General features: G+C 44.7%; 1 protein-coding gene across 5 annotated transcripts in view; it reads right to left on the bottom strand.

The window, feature by feature from the left end:
- SNRK (SNF related kinase) overlaps positions 1–23,957 on the bottom strand; it is a 39,276-nt gene extending 15,319 nt beyond the window's left edge. Inside the window, exons 1-4 of one of the 5 annotated variants that reach the window (XM_036266429.1) lie at positions 23,791–23,957; positions 20,757–20,806; positions 10,183–10,244; positions 7,824–8,518 (exon numbers count right to left, since the gene is read on the bottom strand). In XM_036266429.1, the coding sequence (XP_036122322.1) occupies positions 7,824–8,412 (589 nt within the window). In that variant the 5' untranslated portion in view covers positions 8,413–8,518; positions 10,183–10,244; positions 20,757–20,806; positions 23,791–23,957. Of the gene's footprint in view, positions 1–7,823; positions 8,519–10,182; positions 10,245–20,756; positions 21,045–23,790 lie in introns of those variants that run through there. The other 4 variants (XM_036266430.1, XM_036266431.1, XM_036266428.1 and 1 more) reach the window with 4 other exon arrangements.
- Positions 23,958–24,795: the final 838 nt, after the last annotated feature.

The following is a 24,795-nucleotide window of genomic DNA, read 5'->3' as shown; positions in this document are numbered from 1 at the left end:
GGAGGGGAGGAGAGAGAACAAGAAACAGAGACTTCACAATATTTCCATTTTTAAAAATGTTAATGGAGTTCTCTATTCATAGTAAAGGCACGCAGGCTAACAAACATCAATCAACAATCTGAAAATCAAACAATGTTGATACTATTTAAATAACATGCTTAGATTTCAGATCTAGCTATAAACCCTTGGTTAATAAAAATGGAAAAAGAAAGTATCACTTAAGAAATACCGTTCCAGCCCTGGCCAGTTTGGCTCAGTGGTTAGAGTATTGGCCTGTGGCTCGGAGAGAGCCGGGTTCGGTTCCCGCTAAGGGCGCGTACCTCAGTTGCAGTTTGTCCCCGACCCTGGTTGGGTCGTGTGGGTGGCAACCACTCGATGTGTCCCTTTCACATCAATGTTGCTCTCTCTCTTTCTCTTCCTCTCTCTCCCTCCCACTCTGAACAACAACAACAACAAAAAAAGGAAAAATGTCCTCAGGTGAGGATAAAAAAAGAAAAGAAATACCGTTCCACCTGGGCCAGTTGCTCAGTGGTTAGAGCGTTGGCCTTCGGACCAGAGAGTCCCGGGTTCGGTTCAAGCTAAGGGCATGTACCTCGGTTGAGGTTCATCCTCGGCTCCAGTTGGAGTTGTGTGGGTGGTGGGTGACCAGTCGATGTGTCTCTCTCACATTGATGTTTCTCTCTCTCTCTCTTTCTCCCTCCCTCCCACTCTGTCTGAAAATACATGTAAAAATATCCTCGGGTGAGGATTAAAAAAAAAAAATACAGTTCCTTTGGTTAAAAAAAAAAAATCTTCCAACTCAGAATGTGGAAAGGGGTGGAAAGATAATGAAGTCTTTGTTAGCAATAAGGGTGGGAGTTCCTGGCGCCCCTAACTGGCTCTCAAGCCAGCTGGGAATCGGATAACAAAATGAGCAGGAAGTCTCATTGGCTAATATTCAGTAGGTCCAGTCGTCATAGTAAAATTGAAATATGCTATTTCTAGTGTTAGAGATGAGTTTGTATTACAATGTTCACTGTAGGCAGGCTAACAAAAGATTAAAATGAAAACAAAAAAACATGCTAATGATGACTTTTAGGACAAGCAACTGCCAAAGGGGGTGGTGGGCTGGGGAAAATGTCATGACTCCTGAGAGATCTTCTAAAAGTCATTTCTGAAGTAAATTTTCTAGACAGTGAAAAAAAAAGAATAAGGATTAGAAAGTAATAAAAATGGGAAGCAGAGAAGAAGGGTTTTAGGTAGAAACCTCTATTTTTGTCTCTTTTATCAGTGTAGCCATGAGTCATGGAAGATGCAGTAGGAATAAAATGTTCTAAAACCACGACAGGCGAAGTAGGGACCAGTACCTTTCACCACTTACAATCGGCAGGATTTATGCAACCACTTGTCAGTTCCAACTGTGGTCACCAGCAACTGACATATGACCCAGCACTGATGAAACGCAATGCTTTCTGAGAACAGCCAGGCCGCTGCAGACATGCGCGGCCGGTTCTGTGATAAACCCAGGAGCTGCGCTCCGTGGACAACACCATGAACCTGAGGCCTACGGTCTCCTGGCGTGCACTCCTGGTACACAGTGGGAACTGCTCATCTGCAGCCAACGTCACCGAGAGCGTCAGCCCCTGAAGATTCTTTCCGAACAAGATCAGTGGTTGGTTCTCAGGGACATGACTAGATAGAGACCGTTTTAAAGTAGAAAACTGTAGGTTATCCGAACTGACTGTTAGAATGAAAGCAGGAGAGAAGTGAAGAATCTGGGCAACTCCACGTTTTGGGGTATCTCTGTTATTCCTGGTTTTATCAACATTCTATGTAAAAGCCAAGTTTTATTACTTAACAAGAAATTATTTCTTTTCTTACCAAAAAAAAAAAAAAAGTTAAAATGTCTTTCCCAGACCTGCGTCCATTTACGTGCTTAATGCCCCCTGGGGACTCCAAAAGCAATGCTGCCCAATCTAACTCATATCTCTCACCCAAACCTATTGGTTCCCAATTATGTTCTGGCCTGGTCCGTGGCAACTCCACCCAATCAAAACTTGGGAGACATCCCAGACTGCATTCGGCGGGTCCTCTGACACTCAGGTCAGGGAGACCCTGCCAGTCCTGCCAGAGCCTGTGTTTAGACCCTTCAGAGGCCCCCACAGACCCTCATCTCCCCTGAGGTCTTCCCACACTGCCCTCCAGCCTGGTGAGCTGGGCCACCTGGCGATTCTGCATAACACAGTGAGCTGTAGCTACGGATTCTCCTTCCCTCCATCACTCCGAGCATGGCCCCTGTGGGAGGTGGTCCTGCCACACAGGGCAGAGCCCCGCAAAGGCAGCTGAAGCAGAGGTGCAGGACTCGGGGCAGAAGGTGATTATTCATGTCCTTCAATAGTGGCGAAGAGGAAAAGGAGAGAGAGGAGGAAAAGGCGGGACGAGGATCAGTCAGTGAAGACAAGCTGCAGTTTGTTTTAGTTGTTTAAGGCCTGTGCACATTTGTTTTATAAGTCAAAAGAAAACAGGAAAAAGTTCGAGGAGTCAAAAGGTTATCAGTCCCACACTGTGGCTGCGCAGGTTCACATCAGCCCAAACCAAAGAAGACACCTTCCAACTCAGCACTGTCTCACAAGCCCTGTTACAAACCCGACCTTGGCACCAGTAGAAAGCAACCTTGACAGGTGAAGAGGGAACACTAACCCAGGCCAAAACACCATCGTTTTTTTATTCTTTCAGTAGCGACCTGGGTTCAAATCCTACTTTGGCCATTTAATCAGCTATGTATTCCTGGCCTGGCTCCTACACACCTTACTTCTCTCCTCCAGAAAACATGGACACTACCACTTATCAGGTCATTCCTGAGCAGCGTCTGGGCAAACGTGCATCCCTGCATGCGACCTCTAAGTACAGGAGAGGGGCTAGGAGGGACAAGCAAAGGGGAGTTTATTCTTTTCATTCAATATACCCTTGTATTATTTGAACTCTCTTACAAGAACATTCATTTATTACTTGTAAAAATTAAAAATTAACTGTGCTTAACAGAATATTATGATGTGTACATACTTGAACTGAACAGGCCCAAAGCTCTTTATAGGAATATAAAAAGCAATGAAAGCCTGGACACGTTCTCTCCGCACTGCGCTGTTGATGCTCAGCCTGTGGCCGGGGACACGTGGTTCACAAGGGTCCCTGCACAAACCCACAGGCCAATCTCTCCATAGCGTGAGGAGCTACAGCAGGGATCACTTCCACTGTACTTTTTAGCACCAATAACTTGCTTCAAGAATTTAGAAAACTCTGATACTGAAATCACTGATGTTTCATAAAAGTCCCCAACAGTCTTATACAATGTGATGAAAGGAAGAGGGGCAGCGCTGGGGGGCCCCGGAGCCAGGGAGCTGTCTGCGTGGCGGCTCAGTGCGGCCGTGGCCAGGCGGGGACCTGGGTCTCAGGAAGCTGGGGGCAGCTCAGGGCAGTGCTGCTGGCCTCTCCCCTCGAGTTCTAGTCCCTGCTGCCGCGCCCCTGAGGGCTGTCCCGGGGAAGGGCCCCCAGGCCGGAGCCTGCCTCTCCTAAACTCCCAAGTCAGGCTGGGTGCGCTGCTGTCTTGAAATTCCCACCGAGCCAGAACAATTCCTCACGCTATTTCTAAATACCCTGGAGAAGCAGCAATCAGTTACAATTCTGTACCTTTGTGAAAACCCCTACCACTCCTGCACCTCTCTGAAGAGGCACCGGAGCTTCCCCCAGACCCGCGGGGGGTCCAGGACTCACGACATATACTTATAGAAGGCAGGAAGAGGCACATAGACGCCAAGAGGGCCACGGAGGACGACCACCAGTGAACTCCGCAGAGAAGTTTAGAGGCACGTACATTTTCGTTTTAGTTCACCCCTGTGACACTGATTCATTTAAACAAACATTAATAGCTTGTCCTGTCTACCAGGTGATGAGGACGGGACACAGATAAGATATAAACAAACACACAGTTCCCTCTCTCAAGGACCCTACTGTTGAGCAAGAGGGACAGTGAGCCATCTGGAGTGTGCACAACTTGGCATCACCCCATCCAGTTCCATAGGGAAGAGGCCATCGGGGCATGTACCCTCTGCATTTCATCATCCTCTTTTTTTAACATCAACAACCCCTGTTCTTTTATCCAACTGGTGAGCCTACTCTGTGCCTGGCTGCGTCCCGTGCACCAGAATTGGGTGCTTCTACAAAGAGAGTCTCATGCCACAGTCATGTTTTCCTTCTTACAGACATTGCACACATCCTGAGGTGCTCCATTGGTTCCAAGTTGAAAATAATTCTGAATTTAAAAAAATTTAAACTATTAAATTAGGCACTGTCTTGTATTATACATCACATCACTATAAGGCTAATAAATCAAAGTAAGTTGGGTAAGTCAATGTTTTCCAAAGACAAGTAGGTGCTCTAGAAAATGGGTTACAGCCCTGGCCGGTTTGGCTCAGCGGTTGGAGCATCGGCCTGTGGTCCTGAGAGACCCGGGTTCGGTTCCCGCTAAGGGCACGTACCTCGGTTGCAGTTTGTCCCCGACCCTGGTTGGTCGTGTGGATGGCAGCCACTCGATGTGTCCCTTTCACGTCGATGTTTCTCTCTCTCTTTCCCTCTCTTCCTCTCTCCCTCCCACTCTATCTGAACAAAAAATGGAAAAATGTCCTCGGGTGAGGATAAAAAAGAAAGAAAGAAAGAAAACGGGTTACAGCGAACGATGGCAACCAGAGAGGCAGCAACAGTGACGGACTCGGATCTGCAATCCGGCTGTAACGAAGCGCCGGTCCCAAGTGCGTCTCGGTGGCACCCTATCCAGGTCTGCTCCACCTTCTCTACCAAAGTGAACATTAAGCTCTGAGGACCCGACTGACAGAAGCCACAGCCCTTGAAAGAATTAAACCCAGAAGTAACTCTGCATGTTAATGTCACCAAGAGGCCACCCTGGGAGTCAGGACAACTCCGGACCGCGCGCGCGGCCAGGGTTTCCCCAGAAGCTGCACTGCCTGGTCCCGCCAGGGCCTCCTCGGAGGCAGCACCCTGCCTGCCTGTCAGCACACGCGTGTTCCTCGCAGCTCGTCACGCGGCGGTCATCCACAGCCAGGGGCCTCCTACCCGATTCCAGCGTCTACTCCGACTACTGATGTTCCCTTCTGCAAACCAGACTTTCTTTACCGGCTTAGTTTCTCTCTCCTCCCCACTCCGAAACACACAAAAAGAGCTTTAAAAAATACCCCATCAGATTTGATGTTTTCAGCTCGCTAAAGGTTTCCTGTGCTATAACCTGAAGTGAACGTACGTGGTTTCAGTTTCTACGTGTGTTTCTGTATTAAAATAGTGACTGTTGGGGGTTGAAAAGCTCTCTGAAGATCCCAGAAACTAACTGGTTATCAAATAAATACTAGGACTTCCATTTTTTCATTTATCTAACATTTAACACACACTCAGAAAGCACCTACTTTAGAAGTTAACCTACTCCTTAGATACAAATAACCTCACATTCGGAAAGTTAAACGCAACTGAAACCATGAAGGAGAAAAACACAGGAGCAAAGGCCTGCCCTTGCTCCCAACTCTCCCACGGCAGCCACCATTCCAGAAACTCTCCCGAGAAGCAAGCACGTGGGAGGAGGGCGGCACGACCCGGTCCAGGCACAGCCGCTGGGACCGCAGGGAAAGAAGTCTGACTCTCCGGGAGGATGTGCCAAGACGCCACAGCTGGTCGCTGAAGGCCGAGCGTGCCTCTGGCGTAAGGCTAAGTACTTCGCACGCACTAGTCATTGAGCTAACGCCCATGACAGTCCTAAAGGCAGGGACTGTGATTACCCCACTTCACGAGGGGAAGTGAGAGACCAGCGGAATGAGTTCAGTGGGGCAGGAGAAAGGCAGGGGCAGCCCTCCACCCCTGGAGCAGATGGTGAGGCCACCAGGAGGTGTGGGATGTGGGCAGGACTGGCCGAGGCCCAGGGGTGGGACGTGGAAGGGACCTGTGGCAGGAGTGCAAGTGGAGTGTGACTGAAGGCAGGAGGCAGTGTGGCTGGAGCCGACTGGGAACAGTGGGAGGGACACGTCAGGGAAGAAGCGGGGAAGCCAATGTCAAGGGCCATCCACTGGGAGGGCTCGGGTTTTGGTTCTCAATGACGTGGGAAGCTTGAAAGTGAACAGAGGAGTGACATGAACGGATGAAAGGGAACTGCTGTTTCCTTTATCAGTGGTGGTTCCCTGACACTGTCACCTCGGTCACCTCCGTCTGGGGACCCAAAGCATTCCCCTTTTACAGCCGTCCCCACTGCAGTCCCTACCTGGCTTTGCCCAGAGCCCCAGGGTCTGCTCTCACCTAAACTGTGGACAAATGAAAACCTCGCAGCAGGATGGAGGAAAGGAGACCTCCTCCTAACCCACCCCCCCCTGCCCCCCATCTCCTCCCTAAGACACACACGCTCATGGCTTAGGTGGCATTGCCTGCATGGGAAGAAGCAACCCTTCACGAAATTCTCAGAGAAAGTATGTAAGTATCTGAACGTATTAGACACACAACGCTGCAATCAGCTCTCTTGGGGGCCACCCATTTGCAAGGTTCTCTAGAAGACTCTTCTGGAAGAGGGAAGCTGAGACCAGAGCAGGCAAGGAGCTACGGCCTCAGTACATCAAATGTGGCTTCCAGATTAACCACAACTCTCGGCTTGAACACACCAGGATTTCCAAAATCTCACATATCAACCATAAGCTGCATAGAAATGAACAGTTCCAAATGTCTTGACTTATGTTTCACCAACCTACTTTTCCATAAGACAAGGCAATTCTTTTCAGATAGACCAGATAGTCATATTCCAGTTCACACTGGATTTTGAGATGTTCTTCACGTACAATAAGTTAGGTCAAAGAAAACAATTAAAGATGCTCCAGCACAGTTTTAAGATGCGTCCATAGCCTTCACCAGAACTCAAGCATCACCGAACCAGAGAAAGTGAAGAACCACGGCTCTAAAACAAACTGCACACCTTCGATATGGTGAAGGCCAACTGCTCTCACCTCGGCGAATATAGGATAATTTTTGGCTAAATTACCTGGTTTTAAAATTGTTTTTCTTTTTAAAGATATAGTATCAGACTGACATTTGTTAGCATGCACTTGAACACTGAAAAAATGCAGTGTGTTTCTATCATAACTCTCATTCCCAGACCATAATCAAGCATCATTATTAAAAATAAGGTAAAAACAAGCCCCACCCATCTCAGGAACACCTGCAGTGGGACACCCCTTCCGGAGCCATGCATCAGCTCTTCTTCTCCAGAACACACTAACGTGAAGAGCAGTGTCCTGTACCCGCTAACATGGTCCCTGTATCTGACCTAATCCTACTCTGTAGATGAAGGAATGAAGCAGAGAGATCAAGTACACCATTCAGGATTCCAATGTCAAACTCTCCACACTGCACCGCGATGTTCACAGTACCTTCCAACATGGGTCTCAGTGACTACTAACCGTATTTACAGAGAGGAGGTGACTAGAAGAATCTAAGATTGGAAAAGTACCAGACCTTTAAAAAAAATTACAAGAAGCAGTTAAGAGATTACCTGAAATGCTAACTTTCCCATTTTCCTCGGTTCTGACAAATATACTTTAAACATTTGCCATTTAAAAGGCAAAAGAAACTAACTGCCCGCTTTGGGGATATACAGCATTCGTGAAACTCAACCCGGTCATTAAGATGCAGTTAACAGAAATTCTCTTAGAAATTACTTGTAGATATTAAAAAAACAAACAATTGATTCGACCAACTGCACTCTAGCCAGTAGAATTCAAGTGTGCAGATATTGGCAGGTGACCTACCTACTGCGGGGGCATCATACTCGTCACCAAGCAGAATTTCTGGAGCAGAATATGCGAGAGATCCACAGCTAGTTGTGAGCTTCTTCCCTGGCTGAAATTTGTTGCTGAAACCAAAGTCTGTCAGCTTCACAAGACCTTGTTTTTCAAAGAAGACCACATTCTCGGGTTTTAAGTCCCTGTGAACCACATGGAGTTTATGGCAATAAGATATAGCATGAACTATCTGAGCAAAGTACTTCTTGGCCAAGTCTTCATTAAGACCCTCCTCGTGTTTCATTATGTAATCGAACATGTCTCCTCCATCCCCAAGTTCCAGAATGAGATACAGTTTGGTCTGGGTGTCAATCACTTCATAGAGGCGCACGATGTTGGGGTGCTGCACCAGTTTCATGCACCTCACTTCTTGGAAGAGATGGCCAGTCGCTAGTGTGTCCAATTTTGTCTTGTCAATAACTTTCACGGCCACCTTTTCCCCGGTGAAGACATGCCTGGCAAGTTTCACCACTGCGAAATGGCCTCGGCCCAAGGTTTTATCCAGATCATATAATCCAGCGATCTTTCCATCATATCCTCGCTTGAATCCTGCCATGCTGGGCCAACAGAAGAAAAAATATTTACACTCTTTGAAATGGATCTTCTCATATAAGAATATCTGGTGAAAATAAGGAACTCATTTTCAATGTTGCCATGGACAGCTGTAAAATCAGAGGAAGAATAAAATAAGTTTCCATAACATTTCCTTTTATAACTTCATGTTTTTAAAAAATTTTGAGAAGCCTGAAGTAAATGGAAACTGAATTCTTATTTCAAACCGCCCACCCTTTATAAACATCTGCCTACTCTAAAAAAAATGTTTCATTAGGATACTAATATCTTAAGAGTTGAACTGTCAACTATAAGAGGCATAAAGTCATTCTCCCGTGCAAATGGAAATGATACGACTCGCATATCTGGGTCTCTCTCTCTCTCTCTCTCTCTCTATATATATGTATGTATAAGTCAAAAATATATATTGACTATCTCAACATATGCACACATAAATATATAAACTTAAGCCAATGTTAATGTGTACTAATGTTTATGTTTCAGTAATTACTGTAATAATAAATATCAACCACCACTTACTAAATGAGTACAATATACCAGTTACATGTGAAATACTTTACATCACCCTCACTTGATCCTTACAGTTGGCTATCAGTAGCTCCATTGGCGGCAGAGTAGTAACTTGGCCGAGGCTACGGGGCCAGTGTGGAAAAGAGGTGAGCCATCTGACATACAAAATCTGTGCTTTGCACCACTGTGCTACACTGTTTCTACAAAGTAATTTCAGAAACCAAAACTAAATTATTAATTCTGTTTCTGTTAAGATTCTTTAAATAAGAAACCTGTATTATGTATAGGTGTTGGAGAAAAAAGCGAATTTCTTCTATACTGTATATTATCCTTGGCACCTCAGCTAGTAATTTTAATAAAAGTAACAAGAAAATCTAAGTGGTAAGAACTTGCTTTATTTGGACAGTAGTTCCCCCCAAAAAAGTTTCACTTGAGCATATTTAATTTTCAAAAATAGAACTCTAAGCTAAGGGGGCAGAAAAGTAGCTTTAAATCTTCAACTTCAATTCATTATAAGGACAGTAATTATTCTTCAAATCCTACCCAAGTCCATGTTTCTATTGCACAAGTCTGCAAATGCAACTTTAGCTTTCAAAACAAAGTGCAGGCTGCCAAGTTATGTAATTTTTTTCCATCTATCACTTTAGTTTAGATGTATTCCTGGAAAGTGACATACAAGTCACACTTTAGAAGTATATCTAAATTTGTTTAAATTAAATTTTAATTTAACTAATATAAAATTTTTATTACAACAGTAATAAATGAATAAAGAGATAACAAAAAGTCTTTTTCAGAGTTCCCAAAGCTAATCACTGTTGACACTGTGACACTTCTCTTCTCGGAACTGTGACAGCAGAAGGGCACTATGGAATAATGTTCAATCTATTAGCAAGTTCATGGGAAAGAATCTAATAGGATCGCTTCATAACGACAGACTACCCTGTAGTGAAATGATGAATCATTCTCACTATCAAAAAATTTACTTTCTTTATACACATATCCCTTTTTCAGTGTCTATAAAACTACAATTGTATACCCTAAAAAAATCATAATTAACTGAAGGTTGGGAGGAAAAATTTCCTTTAACCCACTGTCTAATCTCACTATCAAGTGTATTTTGAGTTGGTGCAGGAAATGTCACAGCGCTGTGTCTGTCTCTGAGGACCTCGCAGTGACCAGGGCCGACTGCTGAGATGTGGCTGACACAGAGCAAAGGTGACTTTGAACGGGCTCCGAGACATACCCTGCAAATTGCAGACTGAATAATCCTTGTTATTTCTGTGTTTTCTTAGTTGCTTCTTTCTCCTAAAAGAAAATACAGAAAAAGACGTTAGTTTAGTTCTATTTGTTTTAAATTTGCTTAAAGTCAAAATATATGCCCTAAGGCTAGATCCAAGCATATAAAAATGGTGTATCTGTCTTTAGTGACCCATTATCTCCCATTATCTTTCTCCCCAGTATGAACTGCGACCCATTCCAAGAATCTTTGTAGTCAACAAGAATTTCACAGTGAACAGATCCAGAGACTGTTCCAGGTAGAGAGGTCAGAAAGATTATTCCACGGAAAGGAGGAAGAAACAATAATGAACAACAGCAAACTGGCCATCTTCTACAGGCCCCTGGGTGGCAGGCACCAAGTCCGCATTTCACAGACTCCTCACCAACAGCCTGCAGGGTGGGCTCAAAGTGCCCAATCAGCAGCCCTCTGGCTTCCAAGCCCAACCTGCCTGCAGAAGCTCCTCCAGGCTCACGTCACCCTCACTCCAGTAGCTCAGGGGCGACCTTTCCAACACAGTCCTCCAGCAGGCCAGCAGAAACCGATGATGATGCCACCACCAGGGAACACACAAAATACCTTTGCACTAGAGGCTTTCCATTTGATAGTGAAGAAGAAACTATCATCACCATAGACAAGAGAACGTGAGCAGGTCACTGGTATCTAAGTTCGTGGCACAGTGAGGGAGTACTGACTTCACGTAGCCTTGCAGACCTCTCCGGGACACGAACCATCACACAAATAACTGAGAGGCCTCAACATTCATGCTAGGCTAAAGGCAATTTACGCAATACACTATCGGTGAGTGTCCAGGTAATTATTAAGTTCAAGTTCACATGAACTTGTGGGAAAGGGAATACAAAGAGGTGGGGGGAAGTAGACAGGAAAGGTGAAAGAAGGAGGAAAGGGAGCCTGGCCAGTGTGGCTCAGTGGTTGAGCATCGGCCCATGCACCAAGAGGTCACCAGTTCAATTCCCGGTCAGGGCACATGCCCAGGTTGTGGGCCAAATCCTCAGTGGGGGGCATGCAGGAGGCGGTCAGTCAATGTTCTCTCTCATTGATGTTTCTATCTCTCTCTCCCTCTCCCTTCCTCTCTCTCTAAAATCAATAAAGAAAAAAAATTAAAGGAGAAGTAAAGAGAGGTGTGAAAGCAAGTTTACTGCTGGGAATGAGGGAATGAAGAGAGATGGAGACAGTTCTACAGCACAAAACTGGGCCAGCAAAGTCATGGGCACAGGGCTGGATCTAATAACAGGTGCACCCTGGATGCACCTGGTCCTTCAGCTCCAAGTGGGACACAGTAGCTCCTCCCATCACCTGTGCCTGCTTCTCCTGTTCAGTAGCCTCTGTTTCATCCACAGTCTCTATGGCAAGACGGTGTGATGGTCCAATGTGGTTGGCATTGGTTCTGAAGGCCGATGCCTGGATTGGAATCCCAGCTCACCAATCACCTGAGCAAAACCTGATCACTCTGTGTGGTCAGTTTCGTCATTAGAAACTATAGTAGTAAGAACAGAACCTCATGGTTGTGGTGACGACTAAGTGAATTAATGTAGGTAAAGTGTTTAATATAAAAGCTGGCACCGAGTAAGCATTCATTAAATACTAGCTACTACCACCACCATCTTGTTCTGACAACGGTATTCTCCCTCACCCAAGTAGAAATTCTTCAATCTTCCATTCCAAGAGAATGAATCTATTGAGCTATTATCTCTCTTTGGCTTTCATAAAAATTCTGCTGCTCATTTTCCTAAAATGTATTAAATTGAAAATGGGTGCCGTAAGATTGATAAAGGAAATAATGTCTCTAGTTGAGCATCCAAGTCTGATGATTTTTCAATAAAACATCACACAAAATCTAAGTACTTGCTTCTAAATTGATACTAAGATGACTATCAAATCTATCCTTACAAAAAAAGGGCTATTTCTTTACATCTTTTCCCATCAAAGTAATATATTCTTATAGAAAAATCTCAAACATACAGAATAGAAATCAGAAAGAATAAAGAGCTATCCACAGTTCCACTGCTGAAGATCAGCACTATGAGGCGGTCTTTCTGCAAATATTCATATACAACCTCTTTATTTTGTTTTACAAAGATGTGACCATTCTGTACGTAACTTTATATCTTGCATCCTGCTTTTTCACTTGTCCTATCATTTTTCTTTTAGTATTTTTGTTTCAATTATGAAAGAACTATCTGTGTAATATAGAAAAAAATTCAATTAGAACATATAAATTGGCAAAAAGAGGGGATTTTTAAAAAATCATCCATTATTCTACCCTCTGTAATAACCTCTGTTAACATTTTGGTAAAAGAGCCTTCCGAATTATTTTCTATGTATAATGCATGCCCAGACGAAAATTTTTAAATAAAATAGAATACACTAGCACGTGAACACACAGACACGGAGGGCTGTATTCATTTTTAAGTATTTCTCCTCACAAAGCAATACAAGCATGTTCACTTTAAAAAATTTGGAAAATGCAGAAAAGCACAACAAAGGTAAAAAATCCACCTATAAGCGCATCTAGAGATTTGAGTATATATCCTTTAAACCTATACATCTTTACAAAATTAAGTTGCATATGAAGGGTGATCAACACTGTTCCTCTACAAGAAGAACACTTTCCCATGCACCAAGTTATTCCAAATCAATATTTATAATGACTAAATAGCTAAGATGACAACTTTTAAAGCAGGAAAACCACAAAATGAGGCCATTCCAAAGCAGTCTTCTAGTTCAGCATATGCTCACACATGCATAAAACAAGGCTGGACCTAAAGGAAAAGCCGAAAGTCAGGGGTGTCCCTAACATCCGGGAAAGAAGTGCTGGCCTGTGCTGCAAGGATCTGCTGCTGTTCTCCCAGCTAACAGAGCAGAAGCAACTGCCGAGCGGGTGTGGCTGCAGAAGAGGAAGGAAGTGTGGGTGGCCCTACACACATTTTGCAAGCTGCTGAAAACAGTTGTAGAACCAGCCTCTGTTAAACCTCCTGTCATTTTGGAACTCGCCCTGTTATTCTTGTCAAAATTCTCTTTTAGCTTGTCACTGACATCATCGCCACTGCGGCGTGGTCTGTGTATCAACAATGTCTCCTGCTCACACCCCCAGGAGAGGTGAGGACAGAACGCGCACTGAACAAAGGTGGCTCTGCCGGGACACCCACTGGGAACCAGCCCGGCCTGAGAAAGGAGGAGTTCAATCAAAAGGACCACGTGCAAAAACTAGGCCACTTCTATAACCTCTCTGTGTTTTCATGGGAATATTATACATTTCCCCACAAAATCATGGGAATATTATAAATTTCCCCAGAAAATCAGACCACCAATATTCAAATGTACAAAAATTTCAAATGTATGCATTTAAAAAAACAGATGTGCTCTCTAATACAAACAACTAAAAGATGAGTTTTGAAAAGCCACACTAAAACTGTACGAAGCTTCTTACACATAGAGAGTATCTGGTGTCGTCTACGAATACAAACCAATGAAGACTGTAATTCTCACTCGGGAAAAAATCGAACTAAACTGTATGTTTATAGAAAAGCCAACTTGAGTGGAGGAACTAACACTCTCTCAAAGAACACTGCCACCCTGACCTGACTGCTAACCTTTCAAAGGCCTCTGTAACAAAAATGGCATAGGCTGAAAGGAAGCCAGAGATGAAATCCTCCGGGAACATCAGCAACCTTCAGGTCAAGCAAAAGAAACCCTCTCATGCAGCCGCCACTGCTGTTCTCTCATCCAAAGCAAACACTATTCCAGTTTCCACAACAGCGCTCCTCCTGGCAGCGACCAATACAAGCTGTAAATCAAGATGAAGAAACAGGTCCTAGGTTGTGGAAGAATCCAGTTTCCCACTGGACTGGATGACTGTTACTATATGGTTATCAGGTAGCATCAGTCTGCAGTCACTGGAAAGAATTGAGATGGGAACTACAAATTAAAAGGTTAAAGTCCATGATTTATTATGAGACATGTCCTACCAGGCAAAACTGTACCTTCAAATGTCTAAGAAAGTATTTCCCAACGGAAAGTAATTGCCTACTAAAGAACGTTCTGAAAGTTTTCTTCTAAGTAGTCGATTTCAATGGACTCGGGGTCACTGAGGTGGCCAGGGCTGCCAGGCTGAAAAGCCTGCTCCAGCCCTCGAGGCAGTGATTGGGTTGCCAATGCAGATCGATCCCCTGAAGTGCGGGGTTAAGTCATCTTTATTTCTTCTAAGTAAAACAAGCTATGGTCCAGGACAGATCAAGGGATCTGAATGTATTCAGGAGCCAGGCGAGTCATTAACTGATGGAGAGGAGTACTCAGTGTTTGTACAGATAAGGGGTTAGCATCCAAGCCACAAAACCTGGACCGGCAGCACAGGTAATAAGTTCAAATTCCTAAAGGCACTGCCTCTCCTCAAAGTGATGAAACATGCTAAGTGTGTTACTATGTCTACACCAACAGTAAGTGAGACAAAAAGTTAGTATGGTGACAGCCGTGGTATAAGGTGCTCACATAATAAATAACGACTTAAGCGAAAGCTGGAGTGCAGAAATTACTCCAAAATAAATAAGTCAACCCACAATTACTTCTTTGCCAGGAAAACAGGACATAGGCTGGAAGCTATGGAGAATTTAAAAACTTAATAATCAAACCTCTCTTCCGAAGCTTTTATTAACACTGTCAAAACCAATTTTATCTGCCTACTACCCCCCCCCACCCCCTGCTGACACCGTGGCGAAGACGGTTATTAAAATATGGTCAAAAAAGAATGTTGGAACAGAAAAGAATAAACGAATCCATAAACACCTACATTTTATTGAATTTGACTGAAAAGACAGAATCATCTGGGGATTCTCTCACACTGTTGGGACTGCAAATTACCTTTCTGAAAAGCCATTTGGTAATACAGTATGAGGAGCCTTAAAATAATTCATACCCTTGATTTTAAAATCTTACTACTAGATTTATGTCTTAATGAAATAAAGACATGGACAAACATTTATATTCAACAATGTTCAGTGATATATATGCCAAAAAAAAAAAAAGAAATAACCTAAAGGTCTAGAATAAGAAAATGGTTAAATCACAGTACAACATTAACATTATATTGCTGTAGTTACAATAAAATACTAAGTTAAAAAATTCATGGCATAGGATTCCAATTTTTTTTTTGAAAAAGCATGTAACATATATATATATATATATATCTCACATATATATTAACATACCAAAATGTTAGAATGACAAGGTTATAGAATTGTTTTCTCTTTATACTTCTCTGTTCTTTTTCGGTTTTTGGCAGTGAATGTATACTGCTTTTATAATCTAGGAAAGGTGGAAGTTTTATATTTTTTATTTTCTGTACATAATTATTCATTCAATTTACTTTTCCATTGAGATCTATAAAATAAACCAATTTTGCTCGGCTGGTATGGCTCACTAGCTGAGCGTTGACCCATGCACCAAGAGGCTGATGGTTTGATTCCCGGTTGGAGCACATGCCCAGGCTGTGGGCCAAATCCCCAGTGGGGGCATGCAGGAAGCGGCCAATCGATGTTCTCTCTCATTGATGTTTCTATCTGTCTCTCCCTCTCTCTTTCTCTAAAATCAATAAAATAAATAAATAAATAAACCAATTTCCCTGAAAATGTTGTCTAAAGCCTATTTATGTAATGTTAATAAACAAGATAAATTATTTGACTCAATGAAATATTTTGCTTCCCTTAAGGAACAAGGTACGTAATTCCTTCAGGCCATGGAAGGAACAGGAACACTGAGTCTATTTTCATTAGTAAATATTTGAGCCCTAATTGTGTAGGACACAACACAGTTCCCATCTTTTAGAAATTTACAACTAAGTTATCTATATATAACAAATAATAATTATACAAGTTAGCCTAGGTAAGGCATGTCAAAGGAGAGCTACTAAGGGCAGGAGCCCCACGGACGGGGCAGCCCCCAGACCAGGCTTGCCCTTCCACCCGGAATGGAACACAGTTCCCGGCAGTGGGGAAACAGCAACAGAGAGTACGTGTGGTGGGCTGACTCTGGAAAGAACACTAGTTTGGGAGAGGTTATGATCTGGGGAACAAGTGGGATAATTCAGTAAGGCTAAGAAGGCTGATCCTGAAAAATACCTAAAGGCTCACCATTAGGCAACTGTCAGGAACCCTCATCTATTCAAAACTAATGCAAAACTTGCCATACTAAGTCACCACAAATCTATCTTTGAATTATATTTAAGGTTAATTAAAGTCCTTAAAGAGTTAACAATGCACAGAAGCAGCTTCTCATCGCAGAGCTGGTACAGGCCTTAACAGAAGAGAAAAACTCAGGTTATGAACATGAAAGCAACATAAGAATAAGGTCATTAGAGAATTTAAAACAATTTTAAAAGCCCTCTGGTCACCAGAAAGTTCCACAAAGCATCAGTTTTGTTTTGCTTTGACTTATTAGATCTCTCTCATTATCACCTGTATTACTTTCCTAAAAATCTACTCCTACCCTAAGTAGGTTTATGTAGAAATGAGTCCTATAGCACAACACAGTTGACTCTCCTTTGTCTCGTTTCAAATTTTTAAAATGTCTTTTACTGCCACAAACGCTCATTTTAGAATTCCAGTTTTGTTCAAGTGCGGGTCTCAAAAAGTGTAAACGATGTAATTATTGGGCAGCTATATATGTAGTGGACTCTCTATACTGCTGTACCTATTATTCCTCACAGCCAGCAATATAATACAAGTACCATGCCCGTTTCACACAAGAAAGCAGATTCAAGAGGTTGAGGACGTTCTTTGGCCCCGTCTGACACCAGGTAAGAGCTGCCTGGACCGGACAGGAGGTCCCACTGACTCGGCCCTGCATCTTTTCCAGGAAGAACATTGGCTCCCTTTGGTCGAGGCCTTTCTAATTCCCAGGACAACAACAGCACTAGAATAAATCTACTTTGACATTCCTGTTGTTTCTCCAATTCTGACATGCCATGCAAGTTACCTGCCCCAGCAATTAATTAAGAGGAGAAAATTCCGCCCTAGCCAGTTTTGCTCAGTGGTTAGAGCGTTGGCCTGCAGTCCAGAGAGACCCAGGTTAGGTTCCCGCTAAGGGCGCGTGCCTTGGTTGCGGTTTGTCCCTGGCCCTGGATGGGTTGTGCAGGTGGCAACCACTCGAGGTGTCCCTTTCGTGTCAATGTTTCTCTCTCTCTCTCTCCCTCCCACTCTATCTGAACAAAAAATGGAAAAGTATCCTTGGGTGAGGATTAAAAAAAAAAAAAGAGGAGGAAATTCCCTGGAGTCACCAAAGACTCACCTAATAAACATCATTAACAAATAACTCCATTAAAAACTTTTTGATAGCCCTGGCCAGGTCGTTTAGTTGGTTAGAGCGTCGTCCCAATACACCAAGGTTCCAGGTTCGATTTCCGGTCAGGGCACATAGAAGAAGCAACCAATGACTATATAATAAGTGGAACAACAAATCAATGTTTCTCTAAAATATCAATAAATGAATAAAAAGAAAGTGCAAAAAAACACAACTTTTTGAAATGTTTAGAAACTGCATTTGAGAAAGTTACAGCCAAATACCATTCAAAAGACAGAATGAGGTACTTCTTGGTCATCTAAAATAGGAATGGTTCCTTGAAATAACTTCACCTTTAGAGTTTGCATCCAAATGTGTGATGACAAGATTGCTTCTCAGTGGCACAGAAGAGCCAACACCTAGCAAGTAATTCAGGTAAAATGTAGGGAGGTTCTATTTTCTGCCTAAACGTTATCCTTTCCAAAACTGCAATTTTAACGGACTTTGCAAATTACATTCCCTCCATTTGTTTCCAAAAAAAGGATTTCCTTCACAAGAGGATTAGCAAGTTCTCACAAAATAGAGGAGTGCAAAGGATAAAATCAAGCCCTAAAAGTGCAGACTGAATATTCTCATTCCAAACTTCTTCAGTAGTTCTCATATACTTTATGCCAATAAAGAGAGAATTAACCTGTAGAAAATGAGGTAAAACAGAAACTTTACTTTAAAATTCAACCATTCTGCCTTGGTCCAAGTAAATAAAAAGTGAACAAATAAAAAGGCTGTACACTATTTTGACCATTTTAAAAAGAGATCCACGGACACATTATACTCTGGCTACATAACGTGTCCATGAACTGTTTGTTAGTACGGTGTCCTAAATCTAAAATGAATTTGATCTCACTGGGATGTCAAGTATAGCATAGGGAATGTAGTCAATAATACTGTAATAACTATGTATGGTGCCAGGTGGGTACTAGAAGTATCGGGGTGATCACTTTGTAAGTTATAATAATGTCTAATCACTATGCTGTACACCTGAAACTAATATAATATTGCATGTCCACTATAATTTAAAAAAATAATAACTGAAATTGACTTTAGGTAAGTTATACTGTAAAACTTACATTATCTAAAATATAATCTCTCTAATATAGAAGGCTGAACATTAATTAAATCCAGTTAGATGTATTATTCAAACATGTTCCCCCCGCTGTGCACCAAGAAGACAATATGATGGCCGAAGAGGTGTGTGTGTCCATTGAGGGGGTGTGGAACATCAGGGACAAGCTGGGACAGCACCCTAAGATCGGCCATTTCAAAATAGCACATGGTCAACTTTTCTTATGAAATTCACCAGAGCTCTACTTTAAAAATGATCAAAATTCATTTATTCAGCAAATTTAAGGAGCAGCGTCACAGTGCAGTGGGACAAGGACCACAGGATCAGGAGCCCAACACGCTACCCAACTTCTCAAACAGGCAAAGATACCCGCCACCCTGGACAGTTACTATGAAAGCTACAAGGGACGATATATATAGGCAAGGTGTGAGTGGGATCAAAACCACACATTTTTGCACAATTTCTAGAACTGGCCTTCCTCCCAGGGCAGTCTGATATTGAAGGGGGTTGTTCCACTCAGCTCCCCATCTTATTTTGATATCAGTACCCTTAATAGTCCCAACACACCTCTATCGGACATACGAGGGTCCCTGCCTCAAGGTGTTCATGATCTCTCGGGGACAGCCATGCCAGAAGAGGTGCTCTTTCCCCTAAATCTGCCTTGGGGAGTTCATAGGAGGGAGCTCGGAGAAACTGATTTTCCTGTGTTTCAACTAAGCACTGAAAATGGTGATGGAAGAAGCTTTCCAGGAGAGATCTGAGAGCTGGTGTGTCGGGGACAAAAATAAATGCAGAGCACAGATGAGGTCAGACAGGGAGGCAAGGGCCAGACACCCAACAGCCTTATATTCCATGCAAATCTGCTGATGTTCCTCAGGTCTGGCTAGCCATGCCTGTGCTTTCGAGCCCAGCCTAAAGGTCACCTTCCTGACCCCCACCTCTCCCCACACCCCTGCACACAGCTCCGCGTGTTCTCATACGTCCTTTCCGTTCCAGCTCTTATCACAATCGTGGTTATGTAATTATTTGTGTGACTATGCGATTCACAATCTGTGTCCCTCACTAGCAGAAATGTTAAGTTCCGTCCACATAAAGCCTGTGTCGGTTTTATTCAGCTCTGTATCCGAGAGCCTGCTGAGTATATCATCAACTCAAAATATACAGATATATTTTATTAAGTGAACAAATGAGAGCCGGCACTAAGAAGCCAAAGAAGAGTCCTGAGCAGCGACACAGCAATCAGAGATGACAGCTCAACAAACCACTCTGGCAGCAAAGTGAAGATCGGACGAGAAAGGCCAGTCTAGAGCTGGGAGGCTGGGAAGGAGACAACTGAAAATGTCTCCAGGTAAATGAAGGCTCAAAGACTTAAAAATGAAGGCCACCAGGATCTGGGCAACTACGAGGAGTAGGTAACGGAGACACATTCGGAAGCAGGGATTTAGAATGAATCCGATGGAGAGCGGTAGCGGGTGGTGCCGTTCACTCAGACAGAGAACACAGGACAGGAACAAACATTTCCTGAGCATCTGCTACATGCAGTACGGAGTAAGAGATGAGCTTTAGCTCCAAAGTTCTATGACTGCAAAACAATTTAAACCCAGCCCAGCTGTGTTTAAATGGGTATGGTTTCTATTAGCAGGCTGACAAAAATCCACAAACTAAAGTTTAAATTTTTCAAGCTTCTTCATTGACACACTCTTGGGTACACTGGCTATGCCCGAGGCATTACTCTGGTCTGGGGATACAGAAATCAAAGGTCTCTGCCTTCAAGGAGCTGACAGTCTTCTGGGTTTGAGAAAGATCATTCTGTGAATGGAGGCCCACTGAGGCTAGAATCTGACCAGTAGCGTGTGCTGGAACCCCCACTTCCGGAGCAGATTTCATAACCTACATCACATTTCCAGGCCGATGTGTAGCTGAGGGAGTCTGAGTTTATAAAGACAAACAGATCCAATCTTGACTGAGGCTGGAGATACTCCAGAACTTAAGACATCATGGTACATGGGCAGCTAAAGCCCTCCGACTTTGAAATAACTACTGAGCAGCCACACAGCAGCAGTATGGGGGCTATGACACAGGTAAGGTGAGGGAATGAGGCCTGATTCCTCATGGAAAAGCCTACCTGAGCAGAGGCCAAATTCTGGAGGTGCCAAAGCAGAATCTCAGGAGGCTCTGGAAGTGACAGCAGAGAAGTAAATGTTCAGGGAAGGTAGAGCAGAAATCCTCTTTCGATGGGTTTCTCCCATACCACCAGCAACAAATGGTTTCCCATGGGATACAAGGCCTCTACCCAAAACAGATGTGCAGAAAACAGATGAGGAAGTGACCCAGTGTGGACAGTGTGCTCATCAGTGCAGACAATACACTTCCAGTGTTCACTGGTGAGGCCAGAGTCTGAGACATTGACATCAGCTCCTCCCAAACTAAAACAAAATGCCAGGACACTTTCCCCTCCATCCCCAAAGCTACTGCCCCACTCCTCCCCCTTCCTCTTCATATTCTTTAAAAAAGAACAGCTGCACTGTTTCTACCTCCTCAACTCCCTTTCACCCACTTGGCCTTGTCCTCTCGGCCTCCCTGAACTCCGAGCCCTTTTCCCTTTTCTCTGCCTGGGAACTCTACCTATCTTCCAAGAGCAGTTGAACCATCACCCCCTCTGGGAAGCATTCCCACATCAGATTCCTTGTCCCCAGCCCTGTGCTTCCACCGGGACTTGCCTCGGACTTGCCTCTGCCTCACCGGAGCACTGACCAGACCCTACCGTTATCATTTACCTTGGTGTCCCCAGCAGCCTGTAAGCTCCTTTCTATTGCTACCCTCTAACCCGGTGCCCCAAAAAATAGACACACAAGGCTCCATGAATAAATGATCACAGGTTACTGTTTACATTCAAAAGGGCAAGAACCCAATCAACATTTCCACCTAAGTTGCTCTAAGAATTTATCTGCACATATACGCAGGCTGAGAAGCACCTACATTCTCAACAATAGTTTTAACTCTATCTTTTGGTTGTTAAGCAAACAGCTGGCATACAATTCAATCAGGTCGTTAGAGTTTTTAATTCCTAAAATTCTGATGGTGTGGAAAGTTCACTTGTACCCGTTTCTTCCTGGACAGTGCCATCAACTCCTAAGCTGAGCCAAGCTGCTCCAGCAAAGAAATCATGCCTTATTTATACCAACGCTACAACCACGGCTGCTGGATATCGCCGAAAACAAATACCTTTTTTTTCTATTTAGTTTCACTTTCATATGAAACACTTGCAGTAAACTTTCAACAAACAGTATTTCCTGTGACAAGTAAAAATACGAAAGCCCTTCAATTTTAATAAGGACATTTAAAAGCCTTTGCTTTAAGATTATGGGATTACATTTAAACCATACAGGCCTATCTATATCGCTGTTCTAGAAAAATGAAAATCAGTATGACTTCTGAGTTCTCATGTTTTATATGAATGGATCTTACTGCAAGAAAAATTTACTCAGAATGGCAAAAAAAAATTAACAGGATGAGGGTAGTTTTTGCGCACAAAATAAAATAAAAAACTGACTGTGTGCATTTGAAAAATGGGCAGGTAGTACTCAAAGTCCCTGCCTGGAAAGCCTTGAAGATGGAGTATAAAGAAAAGTTAACACTGTGCACTTGATTTTCAGTTACTATACTGCTTCAATACATGACCTTGGGAACGTGATGTAATTTCTCTCATTCTAGTTCTATAAAGTAGGAATGTCATCTGTTTTCCTAATAGGAAATATTAGATAGTCGGGCAAAAGAAGAATCAATTTTTTTTTAAGGAACATATCTAATTAATATGCTTTAAACACCACTTGTACAGTACATTCCTCTTCAGGAATCCAATTCCAAGGGAAATATTTAAGCAGACGTTGAAGACAGATTTCCTTAAGGGAATAATTTTATAAATCTGGAAAGCAATGTAACAAGATTATAAATTAACAGAGTGATTACGTAAGTCTTGACAACTCCAGGCTTTAAAGTACACTGATATAGATTCTGATAAATTAAACTGATTTGAGGATAGTGTCTTGACCCTGTACAAGGAACCCAAACTGAGGAATCTGATGTTTGACAGGAATTGGGTGAAATTCAACAGGATGCCCAACATTTGGGGTTCCATCACTTTATGCCTCACCTTTCAGCATAAAATGAGAAAGGCCTAAAGTCAACTTTAACATAGGTTCCTAAGACGTTGAGAATGTACTCAATTAAATGGCGGGGGGGAAAAAAGTAACTTGACAGTTGACAGGTCTCATACCCACAGAACATCTATGGATTTAAGAGTCCTACTGATACCTTCCCCCTAAACACGGACTGGAAAAGAACTCCCTCTGAAGCTATCAGATTATATCTGATCCAACTGTCAGGACCAGCACAGGTTCAGGACACCTGGAGCCCCTTGACCCCGGATAAAAGGCTGTCACTTGCCTTGGATCCCAAGTCCAAGTAAAAGGCAGAAGGTTTTTGTAAAATGGTCCAGAAAGAAATCAACAGGCGATGACCACGGAAAAGAACGGAGGTTCCCCAATCTAAAAAAAAAAAAAAATCTAGCTCTCCCTCGGGAACGGCACCGCTCCCCCTTCCTTACCCCGTTGCCCTTTCTCTACCAACAATATCCTCATTCTATTGTAAGGATGCCGTTTTGCCGAAGAACCCCCTTGCTGCGGCCAGATCCCCAGATTCGTTTGAAAAAGGAAAACACATTCGGAGAATTCACACCGCACGAGAGAACCTGGGCGCGGGGCCCGGCGGGCGCCGCACTCGGCCCGCTCCGGGGCGGGGAGGGGATGCGGACGCCTCCCGAGGTGCCGCAATCCCGCCGCGGCCGCAAGGGCAGGGCCTCCGGGCGCCCGCGGCCGGTCGCCGCAGTGACGGCTCCCGCCCGGGCCCCGCCGCCGCCTCGCTGCCAGGCCGCGTCGCCGTCGCACCGGGTCGCGGCCGCCGCAGCCCGGGCCCCGCATCCGCCTGGGCCCGCGCTGCAGCCGGCGCGGGGAGCGGAGCGCGCAACTTACTTTCCGCCAGCGGCGGGCGCCCCAGCTCGGGCGGCCAGCCCCGCAACGGCGGAGGTAGCTGGCGGCGGAAGCCCACCCCGCGCCCCGGCCCACGGCCGCCGCACCGGCCGCGATCTGCGCTCCCCCTACCTCAGCCCGCAGGCGGGCGTCCGTCTGCAGCGGCCGCGGTTCGGACGACTCCCTCCCGGCCGCCGATTCCCCGCACCCAGAGCTAATCATAATACCGAACGGGCGGGCGGCCGGCAGTGGGGAGGGGCGGGGCCGCGCTGCGCCTGCGCGGGCCTCGCGTCACTGTGACGCGTGCGCCGGGGCGGGGTCGCGGGCGGGGCGGGGCGCACCTGCGGGCCCCGGCCCGCGGAGCTGGAGGGCGTCCTGGCCGCGTCCCGACACCCGCGGGTCTGGGCTGTGGCTGGCGGTGAGGAGGCGCCGAGGACCCCGAGGGGGACGGGGGACGGGGAAGAAGGAGCCCCAGGGACACGGGACAATGGCCGAGAAAAGTAGCGCGAGCTGTCGGAGGAAATCAGAGGAGGCGACTAAGTCCGCACCGGACTCTGCGTCCCGGGCGGGGGGGCTGCGGGCGCCGCGCACTTTACCCTTTTAAGGTTCGCCCCATCTCAGGTTTAATCAAGGAGACAGAAAAAATTAAATACGCATTCGTATATAGGTATACAGTTTTTTCCTCTACAGTGTCTTCTCCCTGAAAAGCCAGTTTGAAGGAATTTTGATGTTGCTGTTTATACAGAAGGAGGAGAAAGCTCAGCCTCTGAACGCAGCTCTGGCTATAAAGGCCAGCGCTGCCTCGTGAAACAGCGTGGAAAGGCGAAAGGTCGTGGAAAGGATCAAAGCATACACGTCAGGGATTTAAACGCGCCAGCATTACCCGTGGCACGGGACGGTTCAGCTCCGGATGGAGCCCCGCGCTGGCCCGAGAGGGGGAGAGGAGGCTCCCGCCTCCCCCCCTGGAAGTGGAAGCTTGATGCTCCCTGGGGTTCAATCTTTCATTCCTGGAAAGGAGCGACATTCCTGATGCCAAGGTTTACCAACCTGCTTCTGCTTTTCTGTTTCTCCCGTCTTTCCAACCCCTCCCCTAAGGACCCCTAGCAAAGGACACCAGCCAAAAAAAAAGTTGCTTAG

This window comes from Molossus molossus, unplaced genomic scaffold (genome assembly GCF_014108415.1).
Source record: "Molossus molossus isolate mMolMol1 unplaced genomic scaffold, mMolMol1.p scaffold_m16_p_18, whole genome shotgun sequence".
Taxonomy (NCBI): domain Eukaryota; kingdom Metazoa; phylum Chordata; class Mammalia; order Chiroptera; family Molossidae; genus Molossus; species Molossus molossus.
Note: the sequence above shows the minus strand (reverse complement) of the source record. Positions and strands in the feature narration are given on the sequence as shown.